The 15,846-nt window shown below is 50.0% G+C and overlaps 1 protein-coding gene across 1 annotated transcript in view; it reads right to left on the bottom strand.

Annotated features, from left to right (window-relative positions):
* LOC144132890 (cell adhesion molecule Dscam1-like) overlaps positions 1–15,846 on the bottom strand; it is a 529,721-nt gene that overhangs the window by 92,841 nt on the left and 421,034 nt on the right. The window contains exons 7-8 of the mRNA XM_077665608.1: positions 14,922–15,191; positions 13,926–14,336 (exon numbers count right to left, since the gene is read on the bottom strand). Of these exons, the coding sequence (XP_077521734.1) occupies positions 13,926–14,336; positions 14,922–15,191 (681 nt within the window). The remainder of the gene's footprint in view (positions 1–13,925; positions 14,337–14,921; positions 15,192–15,846) is intronic.

Here is a 15,846-nt window from a genome sequence, read left to right as displayed (position 1 = left end):
GGGCTCACTGCCAGAACAGCGTTTTTTTTTTACATACTGGCCCTTTCCGCACTAAATTCCTCACGCTCAAGTACAGGTTCAAACCCGGCTACGCTGACGAGAAAATGCAGCGCCGCTTTTCGAAGACAGTACACACGATTGGCGGAGGGGAGTCAAATGGGCAAAAAGTTTCAATGCGCAGAAGAACCTTTATTTTCTGTGCTGTGTTTCCCCGCGCTATCAAGGCAGGTGAGAGAGGATTAAAATGAGGGCACCTTTTATTGTAACCATTGAAAATTCTGACTCTTCCTTCAGCAACGAATGTTAGTATTCTTTTTTAAAATATTTGAGTCATTTTAATGAATACTATCCGTCGCCGGAGGCTCACTGCCTAGGACGTTCAGGTGTTAATTTAAAAGGAGGAGGGATCAAATACCGGCCCTGGCGGCCGAATATTGATGAAGGCGAAGTGCAAAAGACGCCCGTGTGCTGTGCGATGTCAGTGCACCTTAAAGAACCCCGGGTGGCTGAAATTAAGCCGGAGCCCTTCACTACGGCGTCCCTCGTAGCTCCAAGTGCAACTTGCGGACGTTAATCCCCACATACTGCTAATAAATATTACTTTGCGGGTATTGAAAATAAACAACCTTAAACAGGTGCTTCACTGCCTGGTTATTGCCGCTGAAGCACTTGTTTCAAAATATATGCCTTGCGAGCAACACTGAAGTGTCACCTATAGGCTACTTGGAAAAAGGCCGAGTCAGACTCGGTTCAATTCAGAGCGCCAAGTCGCGTAGAGAAGAGCAGAGAACGTTTGCTTTCCTGCTGGCCTGGGAGCTTGAAGTAAGCGGATTGACTTGCTGCGCCAGGCACCTCAACCGCTCACCTAGTGATTTTGGTGAAGGGAAACGTTTCTTTCCCCCCTGCAACGGTAGAGCCGCTTTCACCAGCTGCACTCTTAAACTATAGCCTCTGTAATTTCTAGCACATCCCGCAAAAAAGAAGAGAAGTAGCCGACCATTATGCTTCTCGGTAATGCGATTTTTGAGCCCAGCTGCGCGGTATGCGAACCATAGGAGACCGCATGCGGAACACGCAACGCTGAAAGGAGGCGGTTCGTTGTTTCGACTTGGGCAGCGTTCCGTCGCCTATGAGCCTCGCCTCCGGCGAACGGCCACTGTGCTTAGAGTGCGCTACTCTGGCGCCATGTCTTTTTGGTGACGTCACCGGCGAGCAGAGGACGGTATGCGCAACTCTTTTCTGCTCTTCGAGCTGCCGCCGCTCCCTCTTTCTCCGCATTCCTCCTCGCGCTTTCTTCGCAATCGCCATGTTTCCTCCTCCGCTGCGCTCCGCATTCGGTTACGCCGAGGCACGCTGCTCGACGCACACAGCGGGAGCCTAAAGCCCGTTTCACATGCAAGCGAATACGCTAGCAAATCCTGTCGCCGTGGTACAAAAACCTGTATTTGAGTCGTCGCGGCGGTAAGCGGCGAGGTTCCAACAAGTTGGAAATTTTCGATGCGACGCCGCTCAATCGCTCATTGGCTTGCATGTGAACCAGCCTTTAAAGGCCGGAATACATGGAGCGTTTTTACGGCGGCGGGTCGGCGATTTTCGCCCGACGGCGTGCACTCGACGCCGGGCGTCGAGAAAAACGCCCCGCGCCGCCGATCTCGACCCGAGAGATATTTGACGCGCGGCATCAGGTGACACATGGCTGCCATGGCCGACGAGCTACACAGTGATTTTGGCACAGAAATGTTCTCGTGCTTCAGCATGCATGAAATGTCGCTTTTCTGAATCAACATCACCTAATCTTGGATCGAAATGCCTCTGTTTCCCCCTGAAGTGAAAGATGCAAATACAAGTTAGGCGACTTCATACATTCGAGAACGCAAATCCTTATAGATACCTATGCGCGCGCGCTAAAATTAGTACACTGGTGTCGAAATGAACACCTTTGTGGTTTTAACAGAGGGGTCAGCGTCACTGTTCTTAAAGTCCTATTCGCTCAGGGGTATCTGTCACTTGTTGACCGTATTTTCTATAGCGTCGCGGGATACGTGACGGGGCGGTGGCGCTTCTTCTCTCCATGTATCTCAAGCCGGGCGTCGCGCCGCCGCGAAGCTTTCTGCCGCGTGAACTTCGTCGAACACAAAAAAATAATTGCATGAATCCCGGTCTTAAGAGCTGCACTCTAAAACAGAAGCCAGAAAATAAAACCAGATCGCATGGTTTTCTAGGACTCGACACGCGGTTCCCAAGTTCTGACGTCCTCTCACAAGAGCTCCTTTGCTATGCACTGACGGGCAGACATTTACACAACAGTGGCGGATCGACGGAGGCATTTGAGTGACGTCGTTCAGAAAGGAAAGGGCCGCGCCCGTCTGTTATCAGCCTGACGTGCGTCACAGCAAGAAAGCATACTCAGCGGGAGGAAAACGGCAGTCAAAAACACTACAGAGTGAGGAACGCAGTATTGATCGCTATCTTTTCTCGTCGGTGAAACAAGTCTGTTTAGGAGCCTTGGCTTTGCCGAATGCGCTTCTCTTGCACACGCTTAAATGTAAAAGAGTGAGGGCAGATGGAGCAGAGAGATGCGAGGGGGGAGGCATTGAGTTCAGTCACACGGCGCACAACATTAGGAGTCGCGGCGCTCATTTGTCAAATAAATAAACCTGGCCGCTCCAAAAGGAGGGAAGGTTGTTTACTATGCAATGTGGGTTGTAGGTTCTGCAGTTGAATTAATTCGTGATGACGTAGTTTGAGTCGCACTCAAAAAGAATGCATGTCGAAGAGGGAAAACTGCGATTTGAGACAGGCGCTACTGCCCAGGACTATACGTTATTTTCTCCCTAAGAGCATATTGGCGTATATGTAAATGGCGCCGTACGGACTTTTCTGCGCTTTGTCATCACTGAAAGCTAACTGAGACAGGCAGAAAACGGAACCTACTGCTGGCGATTTTTTTGTGGATGCATGTTAGGACAAGGTGAAGTTGCACTACATCAGCATTCTCTCGTGAAACAAATGAACAGCTTTCTGTAAAACACCACAGATACGCAGGACTGGCTTCTCTTTTGCATCTTATTAAGAAGCTCATGCGACGCACGCGGTTGTGGAAAGTAAACTGAAGAAAAAAACATAATGAAGCGACGTCCGCTCGATCGGGTTATGCATCCGGATTCTCTAGCCCGGCGGAGTGATCGCTCGAGCGGCGGCGGGGCGGGGGAGGCTGGGAAGAAAACAGTTCGCGGCGGTCGGGAAGGGGGGCGCACTCGCCAACGCTGAGGTAAACCGAGTGAGAAAGAGCGGCTGTGGGAGAGAGACGCAGTCAAACTTCGCTTCAGTCCGCGAACGCCGGGCTCTCCATCAATACGTCCAAACGTCCGGGTGGAGCACTGCGCCGGCTGACACTTTAATGCATTTCAATCAACGTAGCGCAGTTGCCATGCCGGGGTGTCCCGCGTCGTTCTCCGCCGCGAGACAAAGAGAGTGCACGAAAATGGAAAACACGAGGGGGGGGGGGGGGGGCAGCCTCCGCTAGCCCGGGAACAAGGTGATCAACAAAGACGAAAGCCAAAGAAAGGAACTCGATTTCGTTAATAACGCAGACACCGCTCGGACACAAAGCCGAGCAGAATCGAAACTGGGCGCTGGCGAAACGAAAACGTCATCCCCGGCTGCTGACAGTTTGCCGGCCCGCCGGACGGCCACAGGGGGCGGAGGGGGGGAGGGGGGCAAATCATATTTCAATTGCTAGTCCACCTTGGGGCGCAGGTCCGCGGCGCTGAAAGAAGTTCATTTTCTCGGTCGCAGCAGCGGAGGCGGCCAAGTTTGCTCACTGCCCGGTCGAACGCCAGCGATAACTAATAACTAAAATCGCAGAAATGAGACCGCGCTGCGGCAGCTCTCCACGCAACAACTTGCGGGATGCGCGTCGCTCTGTGACGGCGAAAGATAAGAATGAAACGAAACTCCACAGCTGCTGTTTGCGCTGTTTTTCCAACCCGCGGCCTGAGCGCAATCTCCTGTCCTGAATCAACAGAACATAATGAAAAGTTTAATTTGGTCACCGGTACTTGTGCTTCGACATCTCGTTTGTTTCTCTCTCCATTGGAGCCGAAGATGCTTTCCAGCCGCTTCGGCGCATTGCGGGCCCCGGGTAATAATGTTTTTTTTTTTTGTTTGCTGTACGCCGTTCTCTTTCGTTTTGTTTCTGCTCTGACTGGACGACCGGAGGCGATGCCCGTGCTATCGACACGGAGTCTCTGCGCACGCGTATACAACATAAAATTTCAAAGGGCCGCTAGTTTCATTGGAACGCGTTTACTTCAGCGGGGTGTCAGCAAAGCAGAGGCAACAAGCCCTAAATACATACAGTCGCAGTCTCGCGCTTTTCTCATTTTACGGAAAAAAGATTCATGCATTGTCACTCCATCACTGCTTGTTTGATGCTGGGCAGTACGAAAATAAACAAACAAACAATGGTGGCGACGTCTTCCTTTACTGAGTGAAGTATCTGATTGGCCATATGGGTCTTAGACGCTGCGCTTCTGCGCTTCAGGGCACTACAACAGTGCTTGCCTTTAAAGTCAATTTGTAATTGTAGACGAATGGTTAGCTGCTCGCGGTGACCATTGTTTGTAAGGCCAGAAACACAATCCGCCGAGTTATCGGCGAAGCGCCGGGGTCCATTCCGTTCGACTAGGCGTCATTGGCTGCTGGTTATATAGTCAAATGAAAGTGTGCACTTGAGTTTTAAAGTGTTTGTAGAAACTATAGAAACTGAGCACACGGCCGCCTTATCGTTTTTTCTCCATAAAAAAGCAGCCGACCGCGGCGGCTTATACGCTTTAGTTGGTCCAACCCGACCGTCTGCCTTTTGCGGTTTAAATGTTCTTATAAGGCCTCGTGCCCGAAGTAATTCTGATTCGCTTGTGGTATTTCCACTAAACAGCCAATAACTTCAAGGCAGGCTCTTCGGAAGGTGGGCAGAGAGAAAATCGGATCGTTCTCAGAGGCAAGAACATTGGCGCCTGCTGCTAGGCAGTCTATGGCAAAATCACGGATTTCATCTGAAGGTCTCGCTTTGTTGAACGTTGTTTGAGCCCGCATTGCCATTTTATGCCGGCGCATTGCGAATTCAGCTGCTAAAGTGTTCCTATCACACGGAAGGGGAGCTAATAATTGAGAAGAAAATGCAAAAAGATACGCTGCTTTTATTATTAATTAACGCCCTCAGCGTAAGGCGTTTACGCTGTTTTCACCTCGTCTGACAGTTTCGAGACAGCAAGGTATTAGAAGAGAAGCGACAATAATTAAGATACAGTACGCTCGCCTGAAAGAAAATACAGGCGCGGTAACCAGAATAGTGCGAGCCTAATTGTTACCTGAATAAGATGTAATACGCGTCGCAAGTGGACAACTTCAGTGGGTTGGGATCTGATAAAGCTTTTCCTCTTCCCACTCGCGAACGAAACATTCGTTAGTTGGTAGAGATAAGGCTAGGCTCAGCAGACACTTTTATTTTGCGCCGCAGACAATGAAAAGTGGGGTGATATCTTTGTTACTTTGGCTTTGTTGGCATGCTGCCCGGATTGCTTGGCATTGTGGTTATTCAGCTACGACATCACATGATTCGTGGACATCACGTGTTGATCACAATGAGCCTAGACTTACCAGTTTGAAAAGAATATCAGCATTACTGTACTTCTGTTATCAGCTTGCAGGACATCTGCTACAAGGAAATTTAATAAAAGCTTGCATTGCAGCGACGCAGTGAATTCGTTGGTAAACCGATTCATGACTCACTGACCCCCTTGTGTTGGCTCCTTTTTTTTTCTTATGAAATGCGACATCTAAAATTTGGGCGATATTGCCAGTGCAGTTCGCAGTTACTACGTGCTAGGCTCTCGTGCACGCGTAAACGGAATATCGTGCGAGTGCGCACGTAGATACGGACGCGTACTGCAAACCTCATGCTCCTTGAGGGCATTCAGCCACAACTGGAGTCGGAGCTAAAAGTCTACGACCCCCTATGCCGGTCTGGACGCCAGAAGTGCATAATCAAGTGGCGTCCGAATGCAGCGCGACACTGTTCGGAACTTGGAGAGGGGTGTCACAGACCTTTGACACCGACTGCACATTGTCCGGAGAAATCGGCGCTGCTGCCGGCGTAGTGCTTTTGGAAAGAAAAGTTCCCACATTCACGATCCTATCCAAACTGACCGGGAGAGGGCGATGAAAGAGATGGCCCCGATTGATACCCGAAAAAACCTACGCATCTATCTGCTTCGTTACGTAACCAGTGTGAGCCTGGTGCACATGCGCGCTCACATGCAGCGGCAGAGTAGCGCGGTATACTGCTATCCTCACTTATTCGCCCTGAAAGAGGCCGGAAATCTGCAACATTTCCTGCTTGCTGATGTTTGTGAAATGTGGGGGGTAAATACGCATCTGAGCAAAGCCAGACACGGAGAAGAAAAAATGACGGCCCATAAACGCTGGCAATAAGCCGTTCTTGGGAATAGCGCGCAACGTGGCGCTCAGAAAAGGCACGGTGATAGAAAGACACACACGGTGCCGGGCACTGAAGGCCCGGCCGAAAGCGCCGCTGACCAGTGATAGCAGCTTATTGGTCGGCGGCTTGCGAGATAGGGGCGTAAAATAAGAGACGCATTATGTTTGACGAACGTTCTACTTCACATACACACAAAACATGAATGAGTAAAAAAACTAAGGAAGAAGCTTCCACGCTCACGGAATTCCGGCATTATTATTAAAAACACACACACACACAAACACACACACACACACACACACGCACGCACGCACGCACACACAGACACACACACGGACACGCACGCACACACACACACACACACACACACACACACACACACACACACACACACACACACACACACACTCTCTATTATGGCAATTTAGTTATTTTCCTTGGAGGAAGCTGTTTCCGCGACGAAAAATCAGCTACAGAGTCTTTTAGCAAAGCGTTCTACTGCGTATAGAAGAAAAAAATAGCACGAGACAGCACTTCTTAGGTGCACTGTAGAAGTTCGAGACGTCCATATTTACTTATTGCTTTTGAAAAGCGATCCTTTTTTGTATGTACGATATAGCCCCACTATTTGTCCAGCAAGGATTTAAATGTAGCCGGCATCACTGACTGCAGGAAACCAACTCTAGGCGCTTCAAAATTAAGTTTGAAAAGTAGCGTCCACAATAGGGGACGCGTGGCATGAAGCATAGCCATGGCATGAAACGTAGGTAATGAGCATGGAGACAAGGCATGGAGCATAGGCACTGGCAGCCAACTAAAAGTTATGCCGTGGTGCTTTTTGGTATGAAGCTCACGATAGTTTTTTTTATTATTTAAACTCAACAAGATCGCGCCTATTTTAACGTCAAAGCAAGTTGTTTTCAAGGCATATATTTGGCTTCACTATTTCACACTAAAAATGGCACCAAAATTTGTACATGCTTTAGCTTTTTTACCGAGTAACATTTATTGCCTGCCTTTGCATGCAAAGAATTACTACCGGTTGCCTTTTGGTACTTTTTGTTATTATTTTGATCCAAGGCAGCACAGAGTAGCAAGAGTGACCTTGCAGTATTGAAAAAAAAAGATGACAGGAGAGAAACGTGTGCGTTGTAAAGAGCGAGAAAAAACAAAAGACACTGCGTGCCTTCCAGTTTCCAAAAGTTAGAAGGCCGAGCGGCTGAGTAAGAAGAGAAAAGTTTTCCACGGAGAGAAATGCTCTCCAAAAGTGCATACCTCGATGAGCGCTAATTCATTTTCTTAGCATCTTTTGTATGCTTTACGCACTAGGGTGTGCATTGCCAGGGAAGCTCTTGACACTGATGGCGCGCCAAGGATTAGCTTAGGCGACGAAAAGGCAGAGATTAATTGCCAACTCTCGGTCATCTGAAGACTGTTCGACATGTGTGCTTTGATTACGATCTTCCGGATCCTTGCCAATGATTATTATACATAATTTATTTGAGCTTGGGAGGGCACCATCTGAAACGCATTAGGGCAGACTTCAGTGCGCTGTTTGTTGGACAGAGACGCGGCCCTTTACCGGCGAAGATAATGACGCTGCGAACAAGTAGAAGAAGGAAAAAAGAAATGCCCATGCGCATATTCCATGAGGCCCTTCCCTCCAACAAGGACGGACGAAAAACGCAACGGAACATCAGGAAACGGCCGACGTCCACGAGTTTTGCACTCGCAGCCGGCTTGAGCGCAGGGGAAGCCTCGCGGGGCAAATTGTGGGCTGCCGAAGTGGGACGGAGAAGGGTCGTTTGAAGACTTGCACATGGAAATGGCAGACGCCGAAAAATGGCTTTGCGAGATGTGCAGAGCACTGACGCATTACGCACACAAAATGACAGAAAAATTAAATGCGGGAGGGAAACGTAGATATATACCGTTGTAACGTCGCTCAGCCTTCACAGAATGGTATTTTGGGAGGCTGCGGTAAGCGTTTTTGCAGTCTAGAACAGAAACACTGCAGTGAATTGTCTAGTGCCAGGCCGTTGTGAGGAGACCCCGGTGTGTGGCTCTAGCACCACGAAACATGCCGTTGGTTGAAAGATATTGCAGAATGATGCAAAACTCAGCCACAGTACTTGAACAGACCATGCTGCCTGAAGACATCAGTGCAAAACATAACGAAAAATGGAAGGAATTTTCGTGGTAAGCTGTCGCTGGAATCAAGCCTTTGTTCACTACGTGAGCCATCTAGAGACTTACTAGAAGCTACATGAAGAACTAAAAAGAATGCATGTGAAAAAAATTAGGCAAATCTTTAACCCGGCCAAACCTATGTAACCAAATTGAAAGCTTGAAAATTAAGCCTGGTAAAACTTGGCTGGACTTGATTGTTGCTTGGTGGTAATGACTGACGTTTAATGAAGGTTTACCAGGCTTAACTTCATAGCTTCGGCTTTAGTTACTCTCTTCGTCTCTGTGCGGCAGCCTCTCGGCGAGCTACGTCGACCGGATGATCGGATTCGGCCTGTCGTCTTCGCAACTTGTGAGACGCAAGACAGTTCACGAGGCGTCTCACCTGGATCATCCAAGACGACTGCTGCCGTTGAATTGTGGCGAGCTGTTGCAGTCAGTTGGCAGCGGCTGAGAGGCAGCGGAGGCTATCTAGACAGGAGTGACCTCATGGCTGTCACGTGACTAGGCAGAGGCGAACGCTCGGTTTCGGCGGCGGCTGAGTGACGTCGAAGCTGTCATGCGGTTTCTTCTCGGTTCAAGGTCAAACTCGTGCACACGGCAAAGAAGCTACATAGGGGAGTAGTAAAAGATTTCGCTTTTAAAACATCGCAGTCACCTCACACCTGTGTAAAGGGCGACGTAGCGTAGGCCAGTACAGCAAACGGCTCTTCCGCTGGTAGTCGTCTTCAAAGCTTACATCAAACTATAACATGCCCGCCATAACGTCAAAGGAACATTCTGCTGTGGTAACTGCGTATACCCCGGATGAGGAAAACGTCTGTCATAATAACCATGCTCGATGGAACGCTGCATATGTAGCTGCTGCGGCAATGCGTAATTCTACGGCTTGCTTGCAGACATGGGACATAATCTCGGTCACTCTTTCCGGCGTCAGGTATACTTCGCCAACATTTTTTTTTTCGGAAGAGCCCGCGAACAGCCACACACTGTACACAGCGAGGTACACGCGCGCTCAGAGCAGAAGCCATCGAAGGTGCGCGGCACAAGACCAGCGCAATCGGCGCTCGGCCAGCAACACTGGCACATTAGGTCAGCTGTCAGTGACGCTCTTACCTCTGCACCGCCATGCGTGGTTTTAAAAACAGAACAGCAAACGCTGGCAAAGTTTATGCCGTGAGTGGTGGCGTGCACCATTTAATTCTTTAAACAAAGCAACGAGAACAAAAGAAAGAGGAATGGCTCCAGTGAAACATTGTCTCTACCCTCTGCCTGCAGGTTTCTGTTTTAGTTTTCAAACTTACAACTCACCAGTCATTTCCTTTGTGTGAAAGACAGATAGTGAAAGTGCGCACACGAAGGTTCTCTTCCGGTGCTGACAGTGCGAGCTTCGGTGACACCGTTGTAGCGTGGCTCAATACCCGACCTCCACTAATTCGCGGATCCCTTCTCGGAAGCGTAACGAGAGGAAAGAGAGAATACTTCGATGCACTCGCCCGACTTTGATGCATTTTACTATTTTATTTGTGGATTTGTTTTGTTTTTCTCTTCAGTGGTCCAGAGTGCTTCAGACACGGCTTGAGAGTTGGACGCTACGCAGGAATGCAAATTTCCTCCAGCCGCCAATCAGATGAAAGCAGCGCGGAAGAGAGAGAAAGCGCGATTAGAATTGCAAAAAGCTCATCGCTACCCTTAATACATTTTCTTTCGTTCCTTTCTGTCTCTTGTTTTCGCTCCGAGTCTCTGCTGTTTTCGGCTCCATGCTACTTCAGGTCTATGCGGACCACGAAAGACCGACCGCTCTACTAGCTTTTGTAGGGTCGCTTCTTGTGACTAGCTCGGATAATTTGTCACCCTTTCTTGCGGGAAGCCGAAATGCGGAGGTGATCGAATAAAACGAAGGAAAAACTTTTAAAACGTGACCACGGCAAGTCGCTCATATTGCAGCTAGAAGCGCTTCACTTATTGCAGTAGCAGATATGAAGTGACCAGGCCGAAGTAACCGTGGTTTGAATACGCAAAACAGAAAGTATACAATGAATTATTCTCGGAGCACTGAATAACTGCCGCCACAAGGGTGAAATATCAGGATGTGTCGCGTCTAGAAAGTATTACTTGCAAACAGCCTCAACCCGACCGCGGCGACTGCGTTTTCATGGAGGCAAAACGTTAAGGCGCCCGTGTGCTGTGCGATGTCAGTGCACGTCAAAGATCCCCAGGTGGTCGAAATTATTCCGGAGCCCTCCACTACGGTGCCTCTTTCTTCCTTTATTCCTTCACTTCCTCCTTTATTCCTTCCCTTACGGCGTGGTTCATGTGTCCGCCGTTACAGTGAGACAGATACTGCGCCATTTCCTTTCCCCCAAAACCAATTATTATTATTAGTAAACAGCCTCAGCACGTACCGGGCATAACTTTAGCAAATAATGCGCCTTTTCAGGGGCATCGTAACTTGTTGCACCACTGAAGCTTATAGCGAATTCTTCAAAGAGCGCAGGAGTTGCAGTCCCCCGCTTCACCCCCATGCTAATGAACTGCGTCACGGCAGTTCCAAGCCCAGTGCACGAGATTTGTTACACACCTTCGTACGCTTGTCTGCAGCGCACGAAATACATCCTCTTGACTCATGTAACAAGCTCTACTCTTTCGCTTGTCACTAAAAGAGTGCCTCTGACAGCTGACTTGCTGCACAACGAGTGGCGACGCATGGAACCCGAAGGAAGTCAGCACGCCCATAAAGTGCTCAGAAATTAGCCATCGCGAGCCCAGGGTACAACGAAAAGCGTCTGTGGTGCACCATACAGACAGCACGTAGCTCGCCCGCTATAGATAACTGAGTGGATGTCTGCGCAGTCAGCTTAACTAAGCCCTAGCAGTCCACTATACCGTGGGCCGGCGAATTCTCTAGTATCGGCTGAAAGTCATTGCTTTAAGCTTGCTGTGGGGGGAGTTTCGCCTAAGGCGTTCTGCAATTTTAAAAATGGGCTTTCTGAGTTGTAGGAGCGTTTTTTTCGTCATAGCACTGTCAGCGGTGTAGCGCCGCAGACATGCTATTTACTAGCGTTGTCAACATTGATTAGTTAACTTATAACTACCATTGTTAGTCCCCTTTTTTATTGAGAGGCGTGTAGCCCATTGTAAATATTATGCATATCAGTTTTTAGAATTTAGAGAACACAGTTACCCTCGGTGCTGAGGCCCAACAAATTTTTTGCTTGATCGCGCCAAAATACACGGACTTTCAAAAAGCTTGCAGGCAAAGCAATCTCTCCAGTGCGAGTAACTCGTCGACATAGCCAAAGTTTGTTGGGCCACCGCGCCGAGGTTAGCTGCGCCTTCGAAATTCTAAAAACTGATATGTATATTACTTACAGGGGGCTACACGCATCTTAATAAATAGGGAGATTAATGGCAATAGTTTAAAAGTTAATCATTTAGAAATAGTTAACCAGCCTGCTATAGTTAGCACGTCTTAGCTGCATTCTAATGCGCTACACAGTCTACAGGGCTATGCCGAAAAAAAGCGCTCTTGTAACTGAAAAAATCAAATTTTAAAATTGCAGAACATCTGAAGAGAGACACCCGTCAGTAGTAAGCCAAGAACGACTGGCGCTGCACATAGCAATTATTCGGCGTGCAGTGTGACAGATGAGAATGAACGGGTTACGTAAAGGCAATAATTTCTTCGTCAAATACCTCTCTACAAGGGTAGAAACTTGCGCGAGTCAGCGATGGTGATCCATAGTGTGTGAGGGTAGCGCAAAACGGGACAAGGAACAAAGAAAGACGCACACAACGCAGGCGCTAACTTCCGACTGAAAGAAACCTAGAAGACCAAGACGAAGGTGATCCGCGATGGGACACAGGCACATGCGCAGGGAAAACATAATGAAAGTCAGGTGAACGAAGAACGCGGACATGCACGATTCAGCAATTCTTTAAGAAGGCCAGCTCTCATTTGGACAGGGAGATAGACGGCTTGCTTACACATTTAACTTCCAAGACAGCGATACGAGCTGCTTCAATAATCTCACGTGTTAACTGATCCCGGTGTCTGGTAACGATCGAGCACTTGCCCAGAAATGGCACACTACTACACTCCTTAACTTGCAAAACCAAATTACTGCCAGTAAAAGTACTCAGGTTATTGTTGTGATCGCGAAGTCTGTCATTCAAGCACCGACCAGACTGGCCAACATACCGCTTACCAAAAAAGAATGGGATGTCATAAACAATGCCTTAAGTACATTTGACAAATTTTTTTCCTGTGGTTAATGAAGCGCTGCAGCTTTTGGGAACGTTTATCGGCGGGCAAAGTTTTTTTTTTTTTTGGATAGCGCACTTAGGTTTTCAGGGGCAGAAAAAACCACACGAACATTAGCTTTTGTCCTAATTTTCTTGAGATTGTGGGACAGGCAATGAATGCAAGCAATAACGGCAATTTTGTCTTTCTTTCCTTCTGAAGGCACGGACGGACGTTTAGCGCTACCCTCACATACTATGGATCACCTCTGCGCAGGCTGCACGGAAACAGGTAAATTCCTCGCTGCATTCGGGTTCCGGCTTTCCCCCAAAAATTATCACAGACACGGGCCACGCTCTTATAAAATGCCTGAAGTCCAATAGTACGGCCCGGGTTTTTTGACGCCACCTTATGCCGAGCCGTCAGCTGCCAAAATGTCACAATTTTTTTTCTCTCTGGTCGTCTCAAATTCTGCGCTGTAATCTGCAAAGCTCCATGCGCTGTTCCTTACGTATATTATGTACAATATAAACACGCACGTCCACTCAGGCTAAAGTCCAGCTCTATCCCGCACCTGTGTACACTTCTCAAGGTTGAAGCGTGTCAATAGGTGTCGTGTCAATGAATCGCTCCCGTACCGCAGACAACACAAACCTATGCGATTCGACCTAGATTCCAGCCTTGCAGCGCTCGGAGTGGGTTTATGGGTTTATGCGGGTTTAACGTTCCAAAGCGACTCAGGCTATAAGAGACGCCGCAGTGAAAGGCTCCGGAGATTTCGACCACATGAGGTTCTTTAACCTGCACTGACATCGCACAGCACACGGGCCTCTAGAATTTCGCCTCCATCGAAATTCGACCGCCGCGGCCTGGATCGAACCCGCGTCATTCTGGACAGCAGTCGAGCGCCATAACCACTCAGCCACCGCGGCGGCACCAGCGCTCGGAATGTCTAGAGAAAGGGAGGAAGCAGGCGGCGGCAGAGACACTCGCCTCTCTCGACGTGCACGGCGTCGATGGGGTGGCCGACGACGGGGCAGGTGAGGGTGAGCGGCCGGCCGGCCACCACGGTCAGGTTGCGCGCGGGCCGGATGAAGGGTGGGCCCGTGACGCTCAGGCGCGCCGTGTGCCGCGCGGCGCCCACCTCGTTGCGTGCCACGCACGTGTAGTCGCCGCCGTCGGTCACCGCGAGCGCACTGATGTTCACGTAGCTGACCACGAAGGCGCCGTCGGGCTGCACGAAGTCGCCGCGCTGCACGTCCCGCCGCTCGGCCAGCGGCTCGCCGTCCACGAGCCACGAGACCTGGGGCAGCGGCGACCCGGTCGCCGTGCAGCGCAGGGAGACGCCTTGGCCCGGCTCGTGCACCTGGGCCGTGAACACGTCCGGCAGCGCCGGGGCCACCTCTGCGAGATTGAGTAGCCGCGGCTGTTGTGTGTCATCGCATATATTGGTTCAGGTTTTGGCCACACTGTAGGTTAAAGACGCGTGTTTGTGGCACACCTGACACCACCACGAACGCTTGCACCCACTCAATGGCCACGGTGGCCATTTCAGTTCAGTGTACTGAAGAACTTGAAGAAGGCGGGAACCCACGCCCAGGTATAGTGTCATTTATGTGTCAGGAAAACCCAGCGAGTGATGTCGTAAGGTGCCGACCCTGTGCCACATTGCGAGGCTGTAGCCGGCCTGGTCCCCGCGAGTGGAGCGCTGGCGTCGCGCAGAGCTCGCGAAGAACCGCAGTCGCGATGACCGTGGCCTGTCTGGAATCGGTCGCGCAGCTCGGCATTATCCAACAGACAATTTTGTCGGCTCAATCTTTTTCATGCTAATCTTTGAGCGTTCGACCTTTGGGGTCTAGAAGGCAAGTGGTGCCATAAATAGACACGTACCCTTTCACGTATCGAGTCCGGTTCTAGCGGAGTAGTACCGGCTGTCATAACACAAATGACACTTGGAAACACTCTGTGGGCAAACGGCGATGAGCGTACCTTCGATGAGGAGCAGGGCGTGTCCCTGCGCCGAGTCGGCGTCGTTGGCCACGAAGCACTGGTACATGCCGGCGTCGGCGCGCCGGAACCCGCTCACGTGCAGCACCAGGCGGCCCAGCTGGCGCACCCGGTGGTCGGTGAGCAGGGGCCGCTGGTCCTTGAGCCAGTGCACCGAGTGCACGGGCCCGCCGGCGTACGTGCAGTTCACCGTCACGTCGTCGCCGCTGCGCACCGTCAGCCGCTTGGGCATGATCTCTGCTCGCAGGGGCGCTGCGTGAGAAGCGGTCCTCGAATGAGGGACTTTCAGCGTCAAGGTTCGTCTCGTGCTTCTGGAATGCCACAGAGGCCGGAATAATGCAATGAGTCAACTCCGGTGTTGATGTCATTGCACATGCACAAAAGCACAATTTGCCTTTAACATCAGTGTGTACATTAAGGCAGCTCCTTTTTCTTTATTAGAGTTGGTCTTGAGACTTAGGAGGTGTCGGCTCCGAAACGAGAACGTTTGAGGAGGCTGCGCGGCAACGTTTTGCAACCGTATGGCTGCCCTCTGGTAGATGAAGTATTCATTTGTTTAAGATCGCCATTTCCGCATGTACTGTTGGTGTTCATATTAGATGGCGATTATCGTACAATAGCAGGAAATTCTATTATACCGAAGCGTGGAGCACCGATGCTGCTTTGGGAGAGGAGAAAAAGCCGCAGTGAGGCCAAGTTATCATTGTTGCTGCCTGGTGGAGCAAAAGCAAGCACAAAACACAGCGGCGCCACGCAAGCAGCAAACGGATCCAGGGAGCTGCCTCTTCGCAATTTATTGGCAAAAGAAAGTATCCTCGGGTGCCACTCACTGATCGAATTACGGCTGCTGTTCGTGCTACGGAATAAAATATGAACGCGCCTGCTGCTGTAAATCACCAGTCATGGT

This window comes from Amblyomma americanum, chromosome 1 (assembly GCF_052857255.1).
Source record: "Amblyomma americanum isolate KBUSLIRL-KWMA chromosome 1, ASM5285725v1, whole genome shotgun sequence".
In the NCBI taxonomy this organism is placed as follows: domain Eukaryota; kingdom Metazoa; phylum Arthropoda; class Arachnida; order Ixodida; family Ixodidae; genus Amblyomma; species Amblyomma americanum.
The sequence above is the reverse complement of the archived record's forward strand: the minus strand, read 5'-3'. Positions and strand labels throughout refer to the sequence as shown.